This window comes from Tursiops truncatus, chromosome 7 (genome assembly GCF_011762595.2).
Source record: "Tursiops truncatus isolate mTurTru1 chromosome 7, mTurTru1.mat.Y, whole genome shotgun sequence".
NCBI classification, from domain to species: domain Eukaryota; kingdom Metazoa; phylum Chordata; class Mammalia; order Artiodactyla; family Delphinidae; genus Tursiops; species Tursiops truncatus.
The window spans coordinates 73,023,428-73,041,359 of NC_047040.1; the positions used below are offsets into that span (position 1 = coordinate 73,023,428).

General features: G+C 41.0%; 2 protein-coding genes across 3 annotated transcripts in view; one reads left to right on the plus strand and one right to left on the minus strand.

Moving 5' to 3' along the window:
* Nucleotides 1–17,932, plus strand: part of CCDC148 (coiled-coil domain containing 148) — a 339,783-nt gene that overhangs the window by 308,373 nt on the left and 13,478 nt on the right. The gene's annotated exons all lie outside the window — the stretch shown is intronic.
* Nucleotides 2,534–17,932, minus strand: part of UPP2 (uridine phosphorylase 2) — a 42,613-nt gene continuing 27,214 nt past the window's right edge. Inside the window, exons 5-7 of the mRNA XM_019922292.3 lie at nt 17,164–17,373; nt 14,670–14,816; nt 2,534–2,685 (exon numbers count right to left, since the gene is read on the minus strand). Coding sequence (XP_019777851.2) covers nt 2,534–2,685; nt 14,670–14,816; nt 17,164–17,373 — 509 coding nt within the window. The remainder of the gene's footprint in view (nt 2,686–14,669; nt 14,817–17,163; nt 17,374–17,932) is intronic.

Below are 17,932 nucleotides of genomic sequence, written 5' to 3' on the forward strand. Positions count from 1 at the left end.
GACAAGCTGGGCAGCCATTATCTAAGTTCATGAGAAAGGACAAGTATTCTCACATAGCCTACAAACGAGGACACATTGATATCTTCCTAGTGCAACCCTAGTTCTAAGGGAACTAGATGTGATGAACTGAGGGGGAATTAAACTTGGAGACCTTCCTGAAGGAGGTGAATCTAGGGTTTGGTTTTGACAGAGGGGAAAGACATGTGCTATAGCAGAAAGCAAGAAGTTCTAGACATCACCACAACTCTACACTGATGGTACAGAGGACTTTCCACCCCGTAAAATGAGATGTCCTGGGAGGGACAGCCAAGGAGAGCTGAGATGACAAGGGACTGAATAAGGAAAGGATAAGTGTCGTAAAGACTAGAGACATTTTAGTGAGAGTTTATGAAGGAAATGTATGAAGCGGATTCATTCTTCATTTAACAAACATTTACTGAGCACCTAGAATGAGACAGGCACTGTTTGGGTGCTTGGGGTACAGCAGTAAATAAAACAAATGCAGTCTTTGTCCTCATGAGCCTTATAGCCTAGGCACATTAATTCTATAGAGACACAAATCATGACATAATTGCAAGCGGTGATGAGTAATTTAAGGAGGCTGCAGAGGGCGTTGTGGGAGGCTGTGGGTGGGGCTGGGAGGAAGCTGGCTTGAGGAGCAGGAGGGCTGTCCACTGGTGGACAGGTTGGAGAGCTATCTAGGAGAATCAACTCATAGGACTTGGCAATTGGTTGGATGTGGGAATGAGGAAGGCAGATTTGTCAAAGAGGTGTCCCAGGTTGCTGGCAGGTGCGTGCGCATACACACACCCTTCCACAGGAGCTGAGGGGAGGACTGACTGCGATTATTTCTTTCTTCTCTCTCTCATAACCTCTCCTCTTCTCTCAATAAAAAGGAAAATAAGATTTTCCAGGAACAGGTAAATAAAAGTTCATATTGAAGGCTTACGGAGAACAGTCTGAAGTAGTTTCCACCTGGTCTAAAAATATATATGAAACACAGTGAAAACCACACTAATGACCTCAGTGTTATTCTACCTTACTTTTAGTTCTGATGCTGGTATTTGATGGTGAATTACTGGGATACTTTAAAAATTGCACTCCAAGCATATCTATTGCCAAAAAAGTTCCCAAACTGATGCTCCTCTCAGGAGATTGTTTATTGTCTTTGATTACAAAGAGACAAAAGAGGTCTCTCTCATGGTTGGAATTAAATTTTATTTGAGCCACAACAATATAAATATATGTACACAATGTTACATGCTATTCAAGATTGTAAGCGCTCCTCCACCCTTCCGCCATCCATGCTTCCCAACTCTTAAGTGTATCAGCCTTAGAAGAACCCCCCAGGAGGCATCAACTCATACAGAGCAAGGTGTATTCTCTAAGTGACACCATGCCTGCCAGAGGGTCAAACTGAATAGGGGTACAGGTTGGGTGCAGGCAAGACCTGCTTCAAAGTCACACGAAAGGATGACTTTAACATCTTAAACGCAGGTCTAAATTCACTTGTTATTAATTCCTCAGCCTATGAAGTTAATATTGAAATGAAATTTTAAAAATACAGCCTCGGGCTTCCCTGGTGGCGCAGTGGTTGAGAGTCCGCCTGCCGATGCAGGGGACACGGGGTCGTGCCCCGGTCCGGGAAGATCCCACATGCCGCGGAGCGGCTGGGCCTGTGAGCCATGGCCGCTGAGCCTGCTCATCTGGAGCCTGTGCTCCGCAACGGGAGAGGCCACAACAGTGAGAGGCCCACAAACCGCAAAAAAAAAAAAAAAAAAAGTACAGCCTCTTCAAAATGCATTTTCTTAAAAGAAAAAAAAATTGCTAGAAGGTGATTTAATCATTTGTGATTTCTGAAGAAAAATGAAGATCTTTCTTTGCATTTCCAAGGGTTTTCATTTGAAAATCAATGTGTGATCTAGAGTTGTTACTTTTTGTGATAAAATCACAAACATGGGCAAACCTAAGGCTCTAACCCTATTACGTGGTGCACTGAAATCCTGCAGGGGAAAAAAAAGAAGTATGGTCACATTTCCCTAAGTGTAGCTTTTTCATATAGACCTACATTACACTGACACTTTTTTTCTGTAAATATTTTGAATATGCATGATCAATTTCTGTCACTTGTCCAACATCTAGAAGTGCCTGACAACGTTCTAACATGAATTTCTGGATTAGTTTCAGAAACAGAGTGACGGGTAACTGTATCCACAAGTGGTTGATCTATTTTGATGTGAACCTAATTAATGCTGCATATGAAACTCCAAATGTCACAGTACAGGAGTTTTACAGTTTTAATTATTAGACTGACTTAGCTAACTCATTCTAAAATGAAATTTGAATTTAATTTAATGTAAGTTATTAAACTCTTTTACAATAAATTCTTTTTTTAAGAGAAAGGGTTGTATAAAATCATTCAATTATGATTTTAGCGTGTGGATGAGAACTATATAAAAATGCCACAAATAATATATGACTTCAACATTATGACTGAAACTACAAACTTGCAGGGAAGGATTGGGCTGCCCAGCTATGATGTCTGGTCACGAAGTCCAAGCCGCTGTTTGATGAATCTGGAGATTAGGAGCTGAGGCCGTTTCTGGTACTCCACCAGAACATCATGGGGAGAGTTGATCTGGTCGCATTCAAGTCTGTTGAGAAGTGTCACACAGACCACAGCAGCTAGAAGAGCAAATAAGACCATTACCAAACAAATGGGTTTATCTTTTGCATAGAAACATTAACCAGACACCCCCGTGTCCCTAGCACATGTACTTTGTGTTGTTTTCCTTTTCCATAAATGCAATCTACTGAACCTTCCAGACTTCCATATGAATTATAATTCATATTTCTGTGGACTCCCACCAAACACTCCACCTAAATAAGATAATTGAAATAATTTTCAGCACTCTCCCTTCTCCTTTCCCCTATAATTGGCTACATTAAGGCTTAGAAAAGATTTGTGTTCAAGATAATAACAAGGAGGGATCTTTGCCATCCAAGATACACAAACCTCCAGCTTTCTATCCCATTTCCAATTCTTAGAGCAGGATTTTCTTTTTCTTTTTTCTTTTTTTAAACATCTTTATTGGAGTATAACTGCTTTACAATGGTATGTTAGTTTCTGCTTTATAACAAAGTGAATCAGCTATACACATACATATATCCCCATATCCCCTCCCTCTGCGTCTCCCTCCCATCCTCCCTATTCCACCCCTCTAGGGGGTCACAAAGCACCGAGCTGATCTCCCTGTGCTATGCAGCTGCTTCCCACTAGCTATCTATTTTACATTTGGTAGTGTATATATGTCCATGCCACACACTCACTTCATCCCAGCTTACCCTTCCCCCTCCCCGTGTCCTCAAGTCCATTCTCTACGTCAAGCAGACTTTTCTTACTTCAGGATATAACTAGAGAGCTAGCCATTTTTTTCCTGAGATGACATTTTACTCCTTGGTGCAGTGTTTGAGTTTGCCTACTGGAGAGGGAAGTAAATAGAGAAGAGATATGGCCACTAACCTTGGGAAATAGCAATAAAGGCGAGTACTGACTCTTTTGAAATCTGAGAAAAAAAAATGAAATGATATGCTTAAATGAAATGATATGCATAAATGATATGCTTAAGAATCAGCTCCATGAAGGAGCACATTTATTAGCATTTAGTTTCTAAAGAATGAGGACAAAATCTTGTGATAGTTACAAAACTAGGGGGGAAGAGCAAACATCTTTCTTTTAAAAAAAATGAAATTCTCATTTTTGAAAACACACCATAAAAGCGGCGTCTTTGGTTTGTTCCAGCAAGAACAAGAAAGAGACATTGGGTCCCCTGCAAATTCTTTATCATCAGTTTCACATGAAATCTTTGATTTCAAGGAATGTGGTTATACACATTGAAATCAGTGACAACCACTTTGAATTGATAGCAGTGTCACAATCTCTATGTTCATCTGCATCATTTTAAAAAGGATTTCAGTGGATCTGGGATTAGATGTAGCTACAGTCACAAGCTTTGAGGTCATGAAGATAAAGTTGGGTTTGAGTGTGATATTTATTTCTTTGACTTCTACACTATCTCAGACTTCTGGATTTGAGAAGGCGAAATGGACTGTAATCATAATAGATGCTTTCTTTTTTGTTTGGTTTAGCTCTTGCTATATGCTGGGTATTTATGATACCATTTAGACTTCATAGCTGTGCCATGAGCTAGCTCTTATTTTTATCCCCTTTGGACAAATGATGAAATGAGGGCTCAGGGAGGTAAAATGGCCCAGTAGGACACAACTAGTAAATAACCAGTCAATTCCCAGCTTCATAAACTGCTGAGAAGACACTCTACCTCCCATCCCTCCTCCTCTGCACATGGCAAACCATAAGGCAGACAGATCAGTCAAACTGACCCTCCTGTTCAGTGAACTGAAAAGCAATTGAAAATATCCAACTTGAGCTGAGTCAAGTATTTTCATCACCTAGTACCCTGTTTATTCAAAACTCATTCAGTTGTAAAGCAAGTTGGCCCAACAGGTAAACAAGTAAATGGAAGAGCTAGAAACTTCCTTGGCTTTTCAAGTTAATGATCAGCAAGTCTGTGATGGCTGACATGAGCTGGTGGTAGCAGGGAAAAGATGAAAGTCCTTCTCTAATCCTTCACTTGGCAGAAGGATAAAAGGAAACACGTGCTCTGTACTTGTCAAGGAGCGGGAGCTGACTTGACTTAACGTCTTCTCCGGCTATTTCAAGGGTGAGGCCAAAGAGGGACAAGAACAGGTCGTCGCGATCTCAGTGGTGTTTTCTTGATGCTAGAGGACCCATTAACAAGCAGCCTGTAATAATCTTGTCGTCTAAAATTACTATTTCCACAAGCAATTAAAAGGGACTAATTTACCCAAAACAATTTGTCAAAGTTAAGCCTGACAGCTTTGCTACCATAATCCTCAGGTTGGGCAGGGAGTATGGCTCCTGCAGAGAGGCATTCAGTGACCTAGCTGTCACCAAGGAGGTTGTCAGCTAACTGACCTCAGGCTGCAATGGGATGGGAACACACCAGTGTTAACGTGAAGCTCAATGTACCCTCGGCCACACCAGGAACTCCCAGTGATTCTCTTTGATTGTTTTTGGTCCCTTTGCAAATCTGATGAAAGTTGTTAACTGCAACCTCTTTTCACAAAAATACACATATGCACATACACACAAAATATTGTATATAATTTCAAGGGTTTCAGGGCTCCTGAAGCCCACCCTGAATTATTAGAAATCTATGGTCCCCCATGGATCCCTGCTTTAGCTCCACCTCTGTGATTCAGAATGGAGTTCCAGGAAGGTTTTCCAATGAATTGTAAGCAAAGGCAGCAATGTGAGGCAGAAACTCCTTGTGCACAGCAGAACCAAACAGGGCTGGGTCTCAGAAAATGGCAAAGCAGCAAAGGTTGGCTTTGGAGTGTCCAGCCTGGCCCTTAGGACTGCCCCTCTCCCACCTCTCCCCGGCCCTTTACAGGGAGCCCTTCACTTCTCAAGGTTTGAGCTTTTTAGGCAGACCCCATCTTTATTCCTCAGGTGCCTGGTATATAAAACACAGAAACCTCAACAACCCAGAACCTTTGCACTTCCTCTGTCTCCTCTGAGACGTCTATCTCAGGCTGTTGACTGCTAATCAAAAACCAAGTGGAGAAAATTTATATTCAAAGGATCTGATCAAAGCTAAGGAGCATAGGAACAAGTTGTTCGTCTAGACTGGCATTTCTGAAAATGTGCTCCACTGGCCACTTGCGTCAGAACTAGAACTTGTTAATAATGCAGATTTTTAGGCTTTATCACAGACATACAGAAAAAGGAGTGAGGAATAAGAAAGGGCAGTTAATCTGTACTTAAAACAAGAAACTCAGTTAAATTATTTGCACATTGATATTTGACAGCTATTGCGTTAAAGACTTTAAACTCTATCCTGAATTAAATTAAAGCAAATGTTCATACCTGCACCCTAGTACTTTAGGTTCCCAGAGAACCAAGATTTAGCATTAACTCTATCAAAAATTGTCCCATATCTTTTATAAAAGTGTTACTAAAGACACTGTCGATGTAATATAGCTGATAATTTCACTTAAGTTTAACATTTGGATAACGTTTTTATGACAAACCTTAAATGCTTTCTTTATAAGCTAATGAGAGCTGTGTAACTCAAAGTGTTTCCATTTTCAACTTGGCCTCTAGGAAAGTCAGAACTAAATCTAAGTATTTAGATTTAGTATTGCCCTACCAGGTAGCTCTTTGATATTGAGAGCTCCCCATCCACTCCCTTAAATACATGCCTCTTATTCTCTTTACCTTTGCTTAAATTATTTATACATTCATCTTTTATTGAAAGCTGCTGCTAATGCCTTTTAGAAAAAGGAGAAAGTATAAGTAATCTGTCGATAGATAAATATGATACTCTTTTATACCTATGGAATAGCGCCAGGAAAGGGGGTGAGGAGGCAGGAGATAACAGGGCTAGTCCATCTTCGTTGTGATCTGGCTGTGTTTCCTTAGACAGGTCACTTTTTACTCTCTGGGTCTTATTTCATTCTCTGAGAAAGGAGCAGGTTGGACCTCAAAGGTCTTGCTCAGCTTCTGTGCCTCACATTATCTTGGTATGAGGACCATGCTGTCATCTCCAGGAGGTCCAGCTGCAAACTTGGGGACTTGCGCTTCTGCTGGGTGCTGGACCTCCAACCAGAGATGTGTCAGGATGGGCAGAGGATGTGCCTGCTGTGCTAGGGGCAGAGACTCCAACAGGGAGAACCCAGGGAGCCCCACTGAGGTCACAGGTGGGAAGAGGCAGGTCACAGGTAATGCCAACACACAAAAAGTTGAATCTGTGGCCCCAAATCATTCTGTAACATGTGAGTGTGTTGGTACAGGAAGGCAGGAGTAGGATAGAGGACAGGAGAGTAGAATTAAAATGAATCAAACAAAACTCTAGACGCAGACCTTGATTTAAAATATGTAAAAACCAGCAAAGCAAGAAGAAACAATTTTTTAAAATCCTGTCTTTATAAGCGTAATAAATGAATTACTTACCATTTATGCTTGATTTCCCAGACACACTGACTTATTTTCTTGGTAAAATAATAACTGTGCATACTACTGAATAAGTATCAATGTAATGCTTTATTTGATTCCAACACTAACCATCTTGGTATGTGGTTAGCCCTTAGGGGATTTGCTTTCTTTCTAAAGTAGCACAGCTAACTTTTAAAATAGAAAAACCTGCAGGGTTTTTTGTTTGTTTGTTTTTTTGGTTCCTCTGAATAGAGATCTGAACCTTGTGCATCCATGAGAGGCTGCTGGGAAGACTCAGCAGGGCATGGTGCAAAGGGACCTCGAGTCAGACAGAGCTCGGTTCCAATTCCAGTCCAGCTACTTCTTATTTACTGTGAGAACTTGGGAAAGTTATTTAACCTCTCTGAGCCACAGTATCTCTCAGGAGATACTGTGAGGGTGAAGAGCTGCAGTGGGTTGCCTTTTGCCTTTGTGTAATAATATTTCAAAACCCCAATTTTCCTCATTTTTGAATTAAGAAACAGTCCAGTTCCAGACTGAGTATAATCTTTAATCCTTGTTGTAATATCTTCTTTACTTTATCAGTGATCATCCTGCAGTTCCCAGAGCCCAATAGCCTTCATTTCTGGGACCAGCAGAAGGATATAAAATGGAATTAAAGCCAGATTCTGCTCCCTTTCACTGAGCTGTAATATTATGAAGACTGAATACATTCCCAAAGTTCCCAGTATCTGTCAAAAGAAATAACACTGAATTCTTCCATTACCCTTAAAGAAAATCCACTGTGAGTGCTGCCAACAACTAAAGACAAAGATTTAAGTGAAACTAATCTTGGATAAATATTATGTTTCGTATATTGTCATGCAAGCAAGCTTGTGTCAAAAGGCAGCAGGCACTGTCTTTTAAAGATGGGTAAAAATTGAACGTACTTATCACAAGTTCACAGTGCAAAAGGATTAACATCTTTAATCAGAATGTTAGGGGTTTAATTAAAGTAGATTTTGCTTTAAGAGAGGGACAGATATATGCATATTATAAAACCATAGATGAATGCATTCATACAGCATTGTACAGTGGGTTTACCTTGTTCTGAAGGTTCAGCCTTTCAAGGTAGAATAATTTTGTGACAGCCACTATTTCCCTCACCCAAGTCCTTCTTAAAGCAACAATGGATTCCCACTATTATTTTTCAGGATAATGAGATCAGGATAACAGTAGTGACTTAGGGGTGTCCGTGGCCCCATTTCAAGCAGTTTGTCCACCTATCAAATATCAGGAGATCCACGGGCTACAGCTATAGCAGAAGTATTGTATGAAACTTACAGCAAAGGGAGGCTTAACTTTAAGGCTTTGCCTCTTCCTAGTTGGACAATTTTGTGACACTCCGAAGTCCTTTAGAAAATTCCAAGCCATAAATGGAGCTGGGTAATGAAGGAACCATTTGAATTTGTTATAGCCGTCTTCCACGGTCAGTAGGGGTTGAGTGGTCATTCTGTTCACTCATTTGTTCATTCATTTAGTAAATATTTATTGAATGCCCATATGGCAGATATTATTCTAAGTGCTAGAGATATAGCAAAAAAAATGACAAACAAGGTCCCTGTTCTCATGCTACTTATACTGTAATGGAGAAAGATGCTAAATACATACCTCCATGCATTAATACATGTAAAATAATATGTAAGTTAATATATAAAGAAAACAGAAATGTAGTCTGGTATAGTGGTAAATGTGATGCAGAGAAATGAAGTGGAATGAGTGAATGAGTGAGTTAGTAGAATGAATGTGGGTAAGTTTAGTTTAGGTAGTCATGCAAAACTTCTCTGATGAAGTGAGACTTAAGGTGAGATCTTATATTAATCATAAAGATAAGAAGTGGTAATCCATGTGGTCCCAGGTGAATGCAGAAAGATCTGTTTTTGCACCGGTCCAAAGTCAATGACTGACTCCTCTGAGTTAGGACAGTGAGCCTCTAGAAGACTCTTGTTTAAATAAAAAGTTGTTATTTATTAGCCATCATTGCCTTACTATGAAGTCAGATTGGTTATCCAGTCATCTGGTAGTATTAAAGGGACATAAAAAGACCATTAGAGAAGGCTGTCTGGAGAGACTGGGTGGAAAGGGCCATTGCTGACAGTGGGAGAGGGATTGAGGGGGAGGGGCACTAGGCCTGGGAGCCCTGAGCGTTCGGTGCCAGATGAAACACATTTTCCAGTGTCGCTTAGCATTGGTATATAGCCTCCCTAATAAGTATGTTAAAACAGCTGCTTGTGAAGTCTCTCTCAGCCCTTCCCCAAAGCAAGCTTTTCTACCTCATACAGAGCTTTTCCAAGCTTCACTGCTTTTGCGGAAGGATATAATGAAGTGGGGATGAAAGATAGGAACATGGTAGCATCATATGCATGGGGTTTTGGTCTGTTTCCTTGGTGGTTGATCTTCCAGGTGTTGATCTTCCTGTACCAGGAGTGCACCTTTGGAAACGGTGGTGTCTGAGGTAGATAAAGAGTCCCTGTCACCATGAAGAAATTTGGACAGAAATACTCCCAAGAACTGCAGAATTACAGAGTTACAGATACAACCTTTAGTGTGCATGTTGGCAGCCCAGAAAGGGTCTGCTCAATGGAAAGGCTGCAGCAGTGGCCTGGAAGAGAGCTATTGGCAGGCTGAAATCAGCTACCAACAGCTCCAATAGCAGCAGAAAAAGGAAAGCGCAGCATGGGGCAAGCTAGAGAGGACAGAGTCCGGGAAGGTACCTGCAGCTGGCAGAGAAAGCAAGGTCACAAGGATTCGTGGCAAGGACAAAAAAATCCCTCATAACAGAATAACGTCGCCGAAGCTTTGGCAACACCCTCAAAGAGAGAAAGACTAGGGTCCGGGGTTCACAAGCCTAGAACTCTCTGGCTGCCTCTTAAGAAAGAACTGATGCTCATCACTAAACTTACATCAGGGCAGCAGTTCGTGACGTGGCATTTTATGTTTGACTAAACTGGTTACCAAATTTTCCTCCATCTGCATATCAGGTGGAGCCATGACTCAAGTGACCGCTTGCTGTTTCCATAAGAAAGAAATGTGAGGAAGCATTTCCTGGAGCAGAAATATCTGAATCCAGGTGTTCCTGCAGGTCATGTGCTGGTTAGGCTGCGGCTCAGGAAAGGGCAAGCTGCCCGCCGCTGGGGCTCTCACTCCCACTAACTTGTGGAGAGAAAAGCAGATGCTATTGTTTCCCTGAAAGGAGGTATTAATGATGGCCTTCTAAAGAGGACAAGGATGCACTTGCATCCTTTACTCATATGTTACAAGGATTTGTGTGTACGTTCATTCTGAGATGAGAGTAGTGGTTCTACAATTAATCTCTTCTTGTGACCTGTAACTCCTGTCTAAAATGTTACCGCATACATTTTGTTTGTAGTTTTGTATATTAAAATTGATTGACAATAAGGACAAGTATTAGAATTAAAGTTCCACTTGTGATCAAATAAGGCATTATTCAGCTGTAATTCTTTACTTCTTTGAAGATTTCTTTGGGGCTGGGACACTAGACTCTCCAGGTATACTGCCAATTGCACTGACGACTCTTCCTTAGTTTCTGCTGGATCTCCCTCACCTCCCTGACTTTTTCATCTGTTTCTACACTCAGGCACTTTGTCATCTCATTTGTTACATGGCTTTAAATGCCATCTATATGCTGTCAACTTCCAATTTTATTTCCCCAGTCCAAATTTCTCACCTAAACTCCAGATTCATAAATCCACCTGCTCACTTAGCCTCCATTTGATGTCTACTACAGTACCGCCAAATCCTCACCCAATTTTTTCTATCCCAACTGTGATAACTCCATCCTTCCAGCTGTTCAGGCCAAAAACCTGGAAATGATTTTTCACTAGCATTTCGCTCCAAATTCCCATCAAATTGTCAACAAATCCTGTTGGATTTGCCTTCAAGATGTATCTAGCATATGACTACTTCTCACCTCCTCCACTGTTGTTGTACTGGTCTATCATCTCTCCCTAGACTACTATATCAGCCCTCTTACTTCTCTCCCTGCTTCTGCCCTTAACCCCAGTAGGATCTTCCCAGATCAGCAGCCAGTGTGCTCCTGTTCAAACGCAAGCCAGATCCCGTCACCTCTCTATTCAAAGCAATGACTTCTCATATCTCTCAGAGTGAAAGTCACAGTTGTCATAGGGACCACAAAGTCCATACTCCCTCCATCTCCTACCCTCTCCACTGCTGTCACTCCCCTCCAGTCACACTGGTCTCCCTGTTTCTCTGTCACACTCTGAATGCTCCTGCCTGGTAACCTTAGATTTGCATTTCCTGGACTCCTTTTGCCCAGACACCCACGTGGCATTTTCCTAAATGGCACCTTTTCTGTGTACCCTTCCCTATTTTAATGTATGGTTTCCCTCCCTACCTTGGCTGTCCCTGTGCCCTTTCCCTGCCTTATTTCTCACCATCATGCTCCTCAGCATCTAACATATTACCATATTATTATAGATTGCTCTCTGTTGTTGTTTGTCTCCCCCCTAGACTCCGCAAGGGCAGAGATTCTGTCTGTGTCATCCTCTGCTGTGTCCCTACTGCTTGGGTGCTCAGGCCACTGGTTGATGCACAGAAGTCCTTCTTTCTTTAGGAAGATAATAATTGAGACAAATCTTATCAGCCAAAGATTTGATTTAAAAATCAAGCTTCTTGTATTGTGCTATGCACTCAGTAGGTACACTATAAAACACGTTTGATAGGTGACATATTCTATGGGCTCTTTTCTGAAAAAAAAAAACTATGAATTCTAAAAAAAGTTGCTCCAACATTTTCTTAGACATCATTGTTCATATTTGGGGACTGCTTCCCACTCAAAAATAATATTTTAGATGGTGCTATTTTGCTTTAGGTCTGAGGCTTTCATAGCCAATTTAATAAAGAATATTTTATTAACTTTTCAGGTTTACCTCTTCCATCCATAAAACTTGAATTTTTTTTTAACATCTTTATTGGAGTATAATTGCTTTACAATGGTCTGTTAGTTTCTGCTTTATAACAAAGTGAATCAGTTATACATATACATATGTTCCCATATCTCTTCCCTCTTGAGTCTCCCTCCCTCTCACCCTCCCTATCCCACCCCTCTAGGTGGTCACAAAGCACCGAGCTGATCTCCCTGTGCTATGCAGCTGCTTCCCACTAGCTATCTATTTTACGTTTGGTAGTGTATATATGTCCATGCCACTCTCTCACTTTGTCACAGCTTACCCTTCCCCCTCCCCATATCCTCAAGTCCATTCTCTAATAGGTCTGTGTCTTTATTCCCGTCTTACCCCTAGGTTCTTCATGACATTTTTTTTTCTCAGATTCCATATATATGTGTTAGCATACGGTATTTGTCTTTCTCTTTCTGACTTACTTCACTCTGTATGACAGACTTTAGGTCCATCCACCTCACTACAAATAGCTCAATTTCGTTTCTTTTTATGGCCGAGTAATATTCCATTGTATATATGTGCCACATCTTCTTTATCCATTCATCTGATAATGGACACTTAGGTTGCTTCTGTCTCCTGGCTATTGTAAATAGAGCTGCAATGAACATTTTGGTACATGACTCTTTTTGAATTATGGTTTTCTCAGGGTATATGCCCAGTACTGGGATTGCTGGGTCATATGGTAGTTCTATTTGTAGTTTTTTAAGGAACCTCCATTCTGTTCTCCATAGTGGCTGTATCAATTTACATTCCCACCAACAGTGCAAGAGGGTTCCCTTTTCTCCACATCCTCTCCAGCATTTATTGTTTGTAGATTTTTTAATCTAGAGGATGACTATGAAAATAATTTAAAATCACAAAGAATAGTTATATTGATTAGTCCTTGTGAAAATTATGTTTTACTTCAGTAGGTTTTCTTGGTGTTGGTCAGAGATTAGTGGTTCTATTGGAATAATTTCACCAAAAATAAAAATGCATGCCACACACATATTTGGTTTCTTAATGCCACTCTCCACCCAAAGGAAGCAGAGATTCTTGGAGAAATGGCTGATCCCAGACCTGAGGCAAGGAAAGTGTAAGTGGTACCTAAGAATCCCGTTGTGCCTGAAAGCAAGAAAATTCTCAAGAGTTAAGAGAATTATGTCAGAAGGACAGAAGAGTGCACTAGAAGGGGCTCTTCCTGGCCACATTTGGGATAATTTGAGTATCAAAAAGAATAATGACAGAAACTGCTTATAACACACTGCTTTGAACAAAATCCACCAAACAATAACGACTCCCTGCCACCAAAAAGAAAAAAGAGAGAGAAGAGCGTGAGAAAGAAAGGCTCTTCTTAAAAGAATGCTAGCTAACAAACGTAGGAGGAATGATGGAATTAGAAAAGCATCATTTGTATTCCATGCTAAAATCACTGGGAAAAGATGATTGGGTTATAGGATATTCGTTCACACAGTGCCAGATTATCATCCCAGAAGTTACTTGCTACTTTCAGAGAGAAAACATTAATTTTTCAGAGGAGGGAGATGGGCAGTTACCCCTTGAGCCAAGTGATCCACTTGAAATTACTAACAGTGGAATATCTTCACATTACCTTTCCCTGATGTGGTGCAATGGAAAGTTTACATTACTATGAAGTGTTCTTACCACATAGCTGAATCTAATCAAGCCACTAGACTTTACTTCTGCTTTACAGGAAATAAAGTGAAATCCCACGATGATGAGTACAGACAAATCTAGAACATGGATGTTCTACAAGATAACTGCCTGAACTTTTCAAAAATTCCTCTGTCCTGGGGAAAAAAGAAAAGTAGGGAAACTATTCTAGATGTAAAAGTATAGAGATACAATAACTAAGCAATACAGTGTATAAAGTTAATTCAATATTAGATTAAAATAATCTTTAAAGATATTTTTAGGAAAATCAGAAAATTTAAAAATGGAATAGATGTTAAATGATGTTATGAAATGATTTTTACTTTTCTTTATTATTTTTTTGGTTTGATAATTGTATTGTGGTCATTAGGAGGACATCCTTATTCTTAGGAAATGATGCTAAGTTACAAGAGTTAAGTGACATAATATTTATAATTTATATACAATGATTCAGGAGAAAAAAGCAAATAGGTGTGTTTGTGTACATGTGTGTATATATATGTATGTATATATATATACACACACACATACACAGTATTCTTTCAATTTTTCTGTATTATTGATTTTTTTTTCAAAATAAAAAAGTTGGGAAAAGCAAAAGTGCATGTAAATTAACTCTAAAAACACACTACTCCACTGATGTTTTGTCCTTTGATGGACTATTTTAGGAATATTTTATTTGTGTCATGTCTCAGTAAATTCAGTTGTAGTAGAAAACAGCTTCCACTACCAGGATGAAGAAAGCAGAACAATCTATGAAGTCTTGGCTATGTAACCCACTAGCTGGTGACCTTGGGCAACTTAACTTTTGACCCTTGAGGCTTGGTTTCCTCATTTGCATAACAAATAATGTCCTGCCCACTCACAAGATATTATGAGATAACCGTGCATTCAACCCAAAGTAATCTATAGCTGGATTCCTTTTTCTTCTCCTGGAGAGTGAAAATAACTTCATGAAAGAGGAGAATTTGACCCTTAGGCATTCATGAAAGTCTTACCTTTTAGACCACAAAGTCTACACATGGCCGCAAACACCGTAGATTCCATTTCGATATTCCTGATGCCAGCATTATATGCTCTTTTCAAGTAATCTAACCCCTTTTCTCTGGAAAAGGAGCACAGCGCTCCATCTAGTCGACCCTGGCCTGAAAGAGAATGGAGAATGTTTAGCGACTTGATGTCCCACGGTGGCTGTGGCATCACTAAGAGGCTTGCTGTCAGCCCAAGTGCTCTGTGGCTGACTCTAACTCGTGGGCCTGCACCCCAGGTAGGATAAATCTGGCCATCTGAATCATCCTATCAAAGGACCTGGGGCAAGGCTGTGCGCAGCTCAAGAGTCTCACACAGGAATCTCCATGGTACTGAGCTCCCCCAGCTCTGGGACAAGTGACCATTGAATGGCCGCAGCAGCCAGCACTGTGCCCAGAGACAGTAGGACCTGGAGGGTCTCTGGAAGATCTGCCCTTTGAGGAAAATCTCAGGTTGCACCTGCGACTGGCAGCTGGCCCAGGGACAGGTGCTGGGGAAGAAGAAAAGGCTCCAAGCCCCAGTGATGATCCTAAGCTACTTGAGGATCAGGGTGGTGGTTTGGACATTGCAGCTCCATCTGTGCATCATGACCATGGTAACCATACACAGATGGTCGATTTGTCCACCTTTTCCCTGCCACACACCTCAGGCTGCACGCCATTCTTTTGCGATCACATTTTCCCTTCTAGGCTGCTCTCGGTGTTTACTTAGCACTTGAATTCCATCTGTACCAACCAGTGGGGCCAGAAGGAGGTGGAGAAAAGCCTGATGCTGTTACTCCTCCTCCACCGTGGCTGCGCTGGGAACAGGCTTCACCGCATCCCACCCCCAAGAGCGTCCTCTTGAAGTAGGGAGGCCAGTAGACTCTGTCACCATCTATTATAGCAAAATCCTCTTTTTTATTTTTTTGCGGTACGCGGGCCTCTCACTGTTGTGGTCTCTCCCGTTGCGGAGCACAGGCCCCGGACGCGCAGGCTCAGCAGCCATGGCTCACGGGCCCAGCCACTCCGCGGCATGTGGGATCTTCCCGGACCGGGGCACGAACCCCTGCCCCCTGCATTGGCAGGCGGACTCTCAACCACTGCGCGACCAGGGAAGCCCCTCTTTTTTCCCTTTACTGTATCTTTCATGCTATTTCCATCCTTGCTGTCTGCTTCTGCTTGTGCCCTCCTCCTTAGGGCTGCCTGCCAACACCTCTAATGCAGTGCTATTTTAGCAGATTCAAACTCAGATGTCCCACAAGTTAAGCAGGTAATGTCAACGAGGTCTGCCTGTTGGAAGGGAGCAGCCTCACCTCACCTTCAGTGAATGTAGTCCCAGATGTGGGCCGAGGCTTGCCAGGGCTGCCATGAATAAATTATTTTATATTTTTAATGTTATGTTATTTCAAGAAGCCAAAAATCTGGATTTTCATATGAAATCTCCAGAAATTATAAATGTTGGCAAAATAATTCATATTCTAAAAAATACTGTGCAGCCCAAAGAAAACATTGACTCCAATGGGTACCATTTGCAAGTTCTGGCTTAAACCCGTCAGTGACCCTCCCCAAGAAGGGGCCAGTGGCCTGAGACAAAGTCTCAACCCTATCACACCCAAAGTGGCCCCTATTTTATAACACATATGTGGTGACAACACCTTTACTAACCTGAAGTAATGTTTATAGATAATATATCTCCATATATAACTGTTTAGAATTCAATGTAATAGTCTAAGTTTGATCCAAAGGGAAAAGAAAAGAAAAATAATTAAAAATGGGGTAATATGTAGTTTGATGAACGTACTCAAATGCAGCTACACTGTAAGATTTCTAGAATGCCCTCCAAGGAATGGTACCAACCCTGGTTAGATTCTTTCTTGTGGAATGAGCAAGGTCTGTCCTGGAGGGCGTTTTCTCCTGGCCCCTCCCCGCTTGTGGCAAGAGCTGCTACTTGGGAGTCACCATCAATTTTGTTCCTAAACTTGATTTGGGGACATTTTACTCATGGCCAAGAGAAAAAGGAACTGCTGTGAGACTACCCCATCCCTTTGGGATTTCCTCCCCCAAATATCTCTTCCCATTTCCTGGTTCCCACTCTTTCCTGGGTACCAGATCCCTTCCAAGGTACAGGTGACTGTACCTCAAAATGGAAGAAACATAGAAGCATATCCCCATTTTCCGATTTAAATTAAAGGCATCAACAGAGATAAGATTTTGCTAACATCACAAATTGCATTTGAGTATCCAATTTGTTCTAGGAGGATTAAACCTACTCTCAAAATAAATTCATTATGTGTGTGTCTCCACCGCTTATTATGTCCTTACGTTCCTATGCTTTAGTAAGTTGAAAAGGCTGTTTCAGTTCCTTTTTTAATCCCCAACTATGAATTTCTAAAGTGGAGTTTTTAATATAAATTGTGGGTTTGAATAACAAAGTATTGCTGGCAATTTTCTGCTGCTTTCACAGTTTATAAATTCTTCTCACCTTCATAAAAATCATAGGTACACATCGTATGTCCAATGAGGGTTGGGAAGTCAGGAATTTCTTTGCTACAGTTGAATAGTTCCTCAGCCAGTTCTTTGTCAAGTTCAGTACTTCTGGTGACAACATTGTCCAAGATTACCTGTTCAAACCGGGGCTTAAAAAAGGAGTCTACGGCTCTATCTGTTATTACAACAGACCCTGGTGCAATCCCTGCAGTGTGGGAATAAATAGGTGGTTACAGAAGAATGTCACTTAGGTTTACTTTTGACACATAGTATGTAATCTCTTCTGCCAACATTAATTAATGCTAGTTCCTAATGATTCTCCCCATTTTCATCTTTAAAATTATTTTCTTTTCCAAATGCAATTAAATAATAACATTCCGAACAGGCATTTACATTTGCTTTCTTTCCAGATTCACATTTACAATGTGATTGGGTTTAAATTTCAAGACAAACATGACTCTTGGACATGCAAATTAGTACTGGCCTTCAGGTTCAAATTTGAATAAAGTAGGTCAGGAATAAACTAAATGAGCCTGCCAGAAAGTAGTTTTCATAAAGTGATGTGACTACTTGATATTTAATCTTCTCTGCAACTCCTTGATTACTATAATTTCTTTGTATCTCTGTCCTCTCTTCCTTTTGATTCTCATTACATCCATTCCCTCTTCCCCTCTCCCATCCCATGTAAATTAGGCCTCTTGGCTGACCTTCCATTGCTACAAAGTCTGGCTTGCTCCTGGGACTCAGGAACTCAAGTCTCAGGG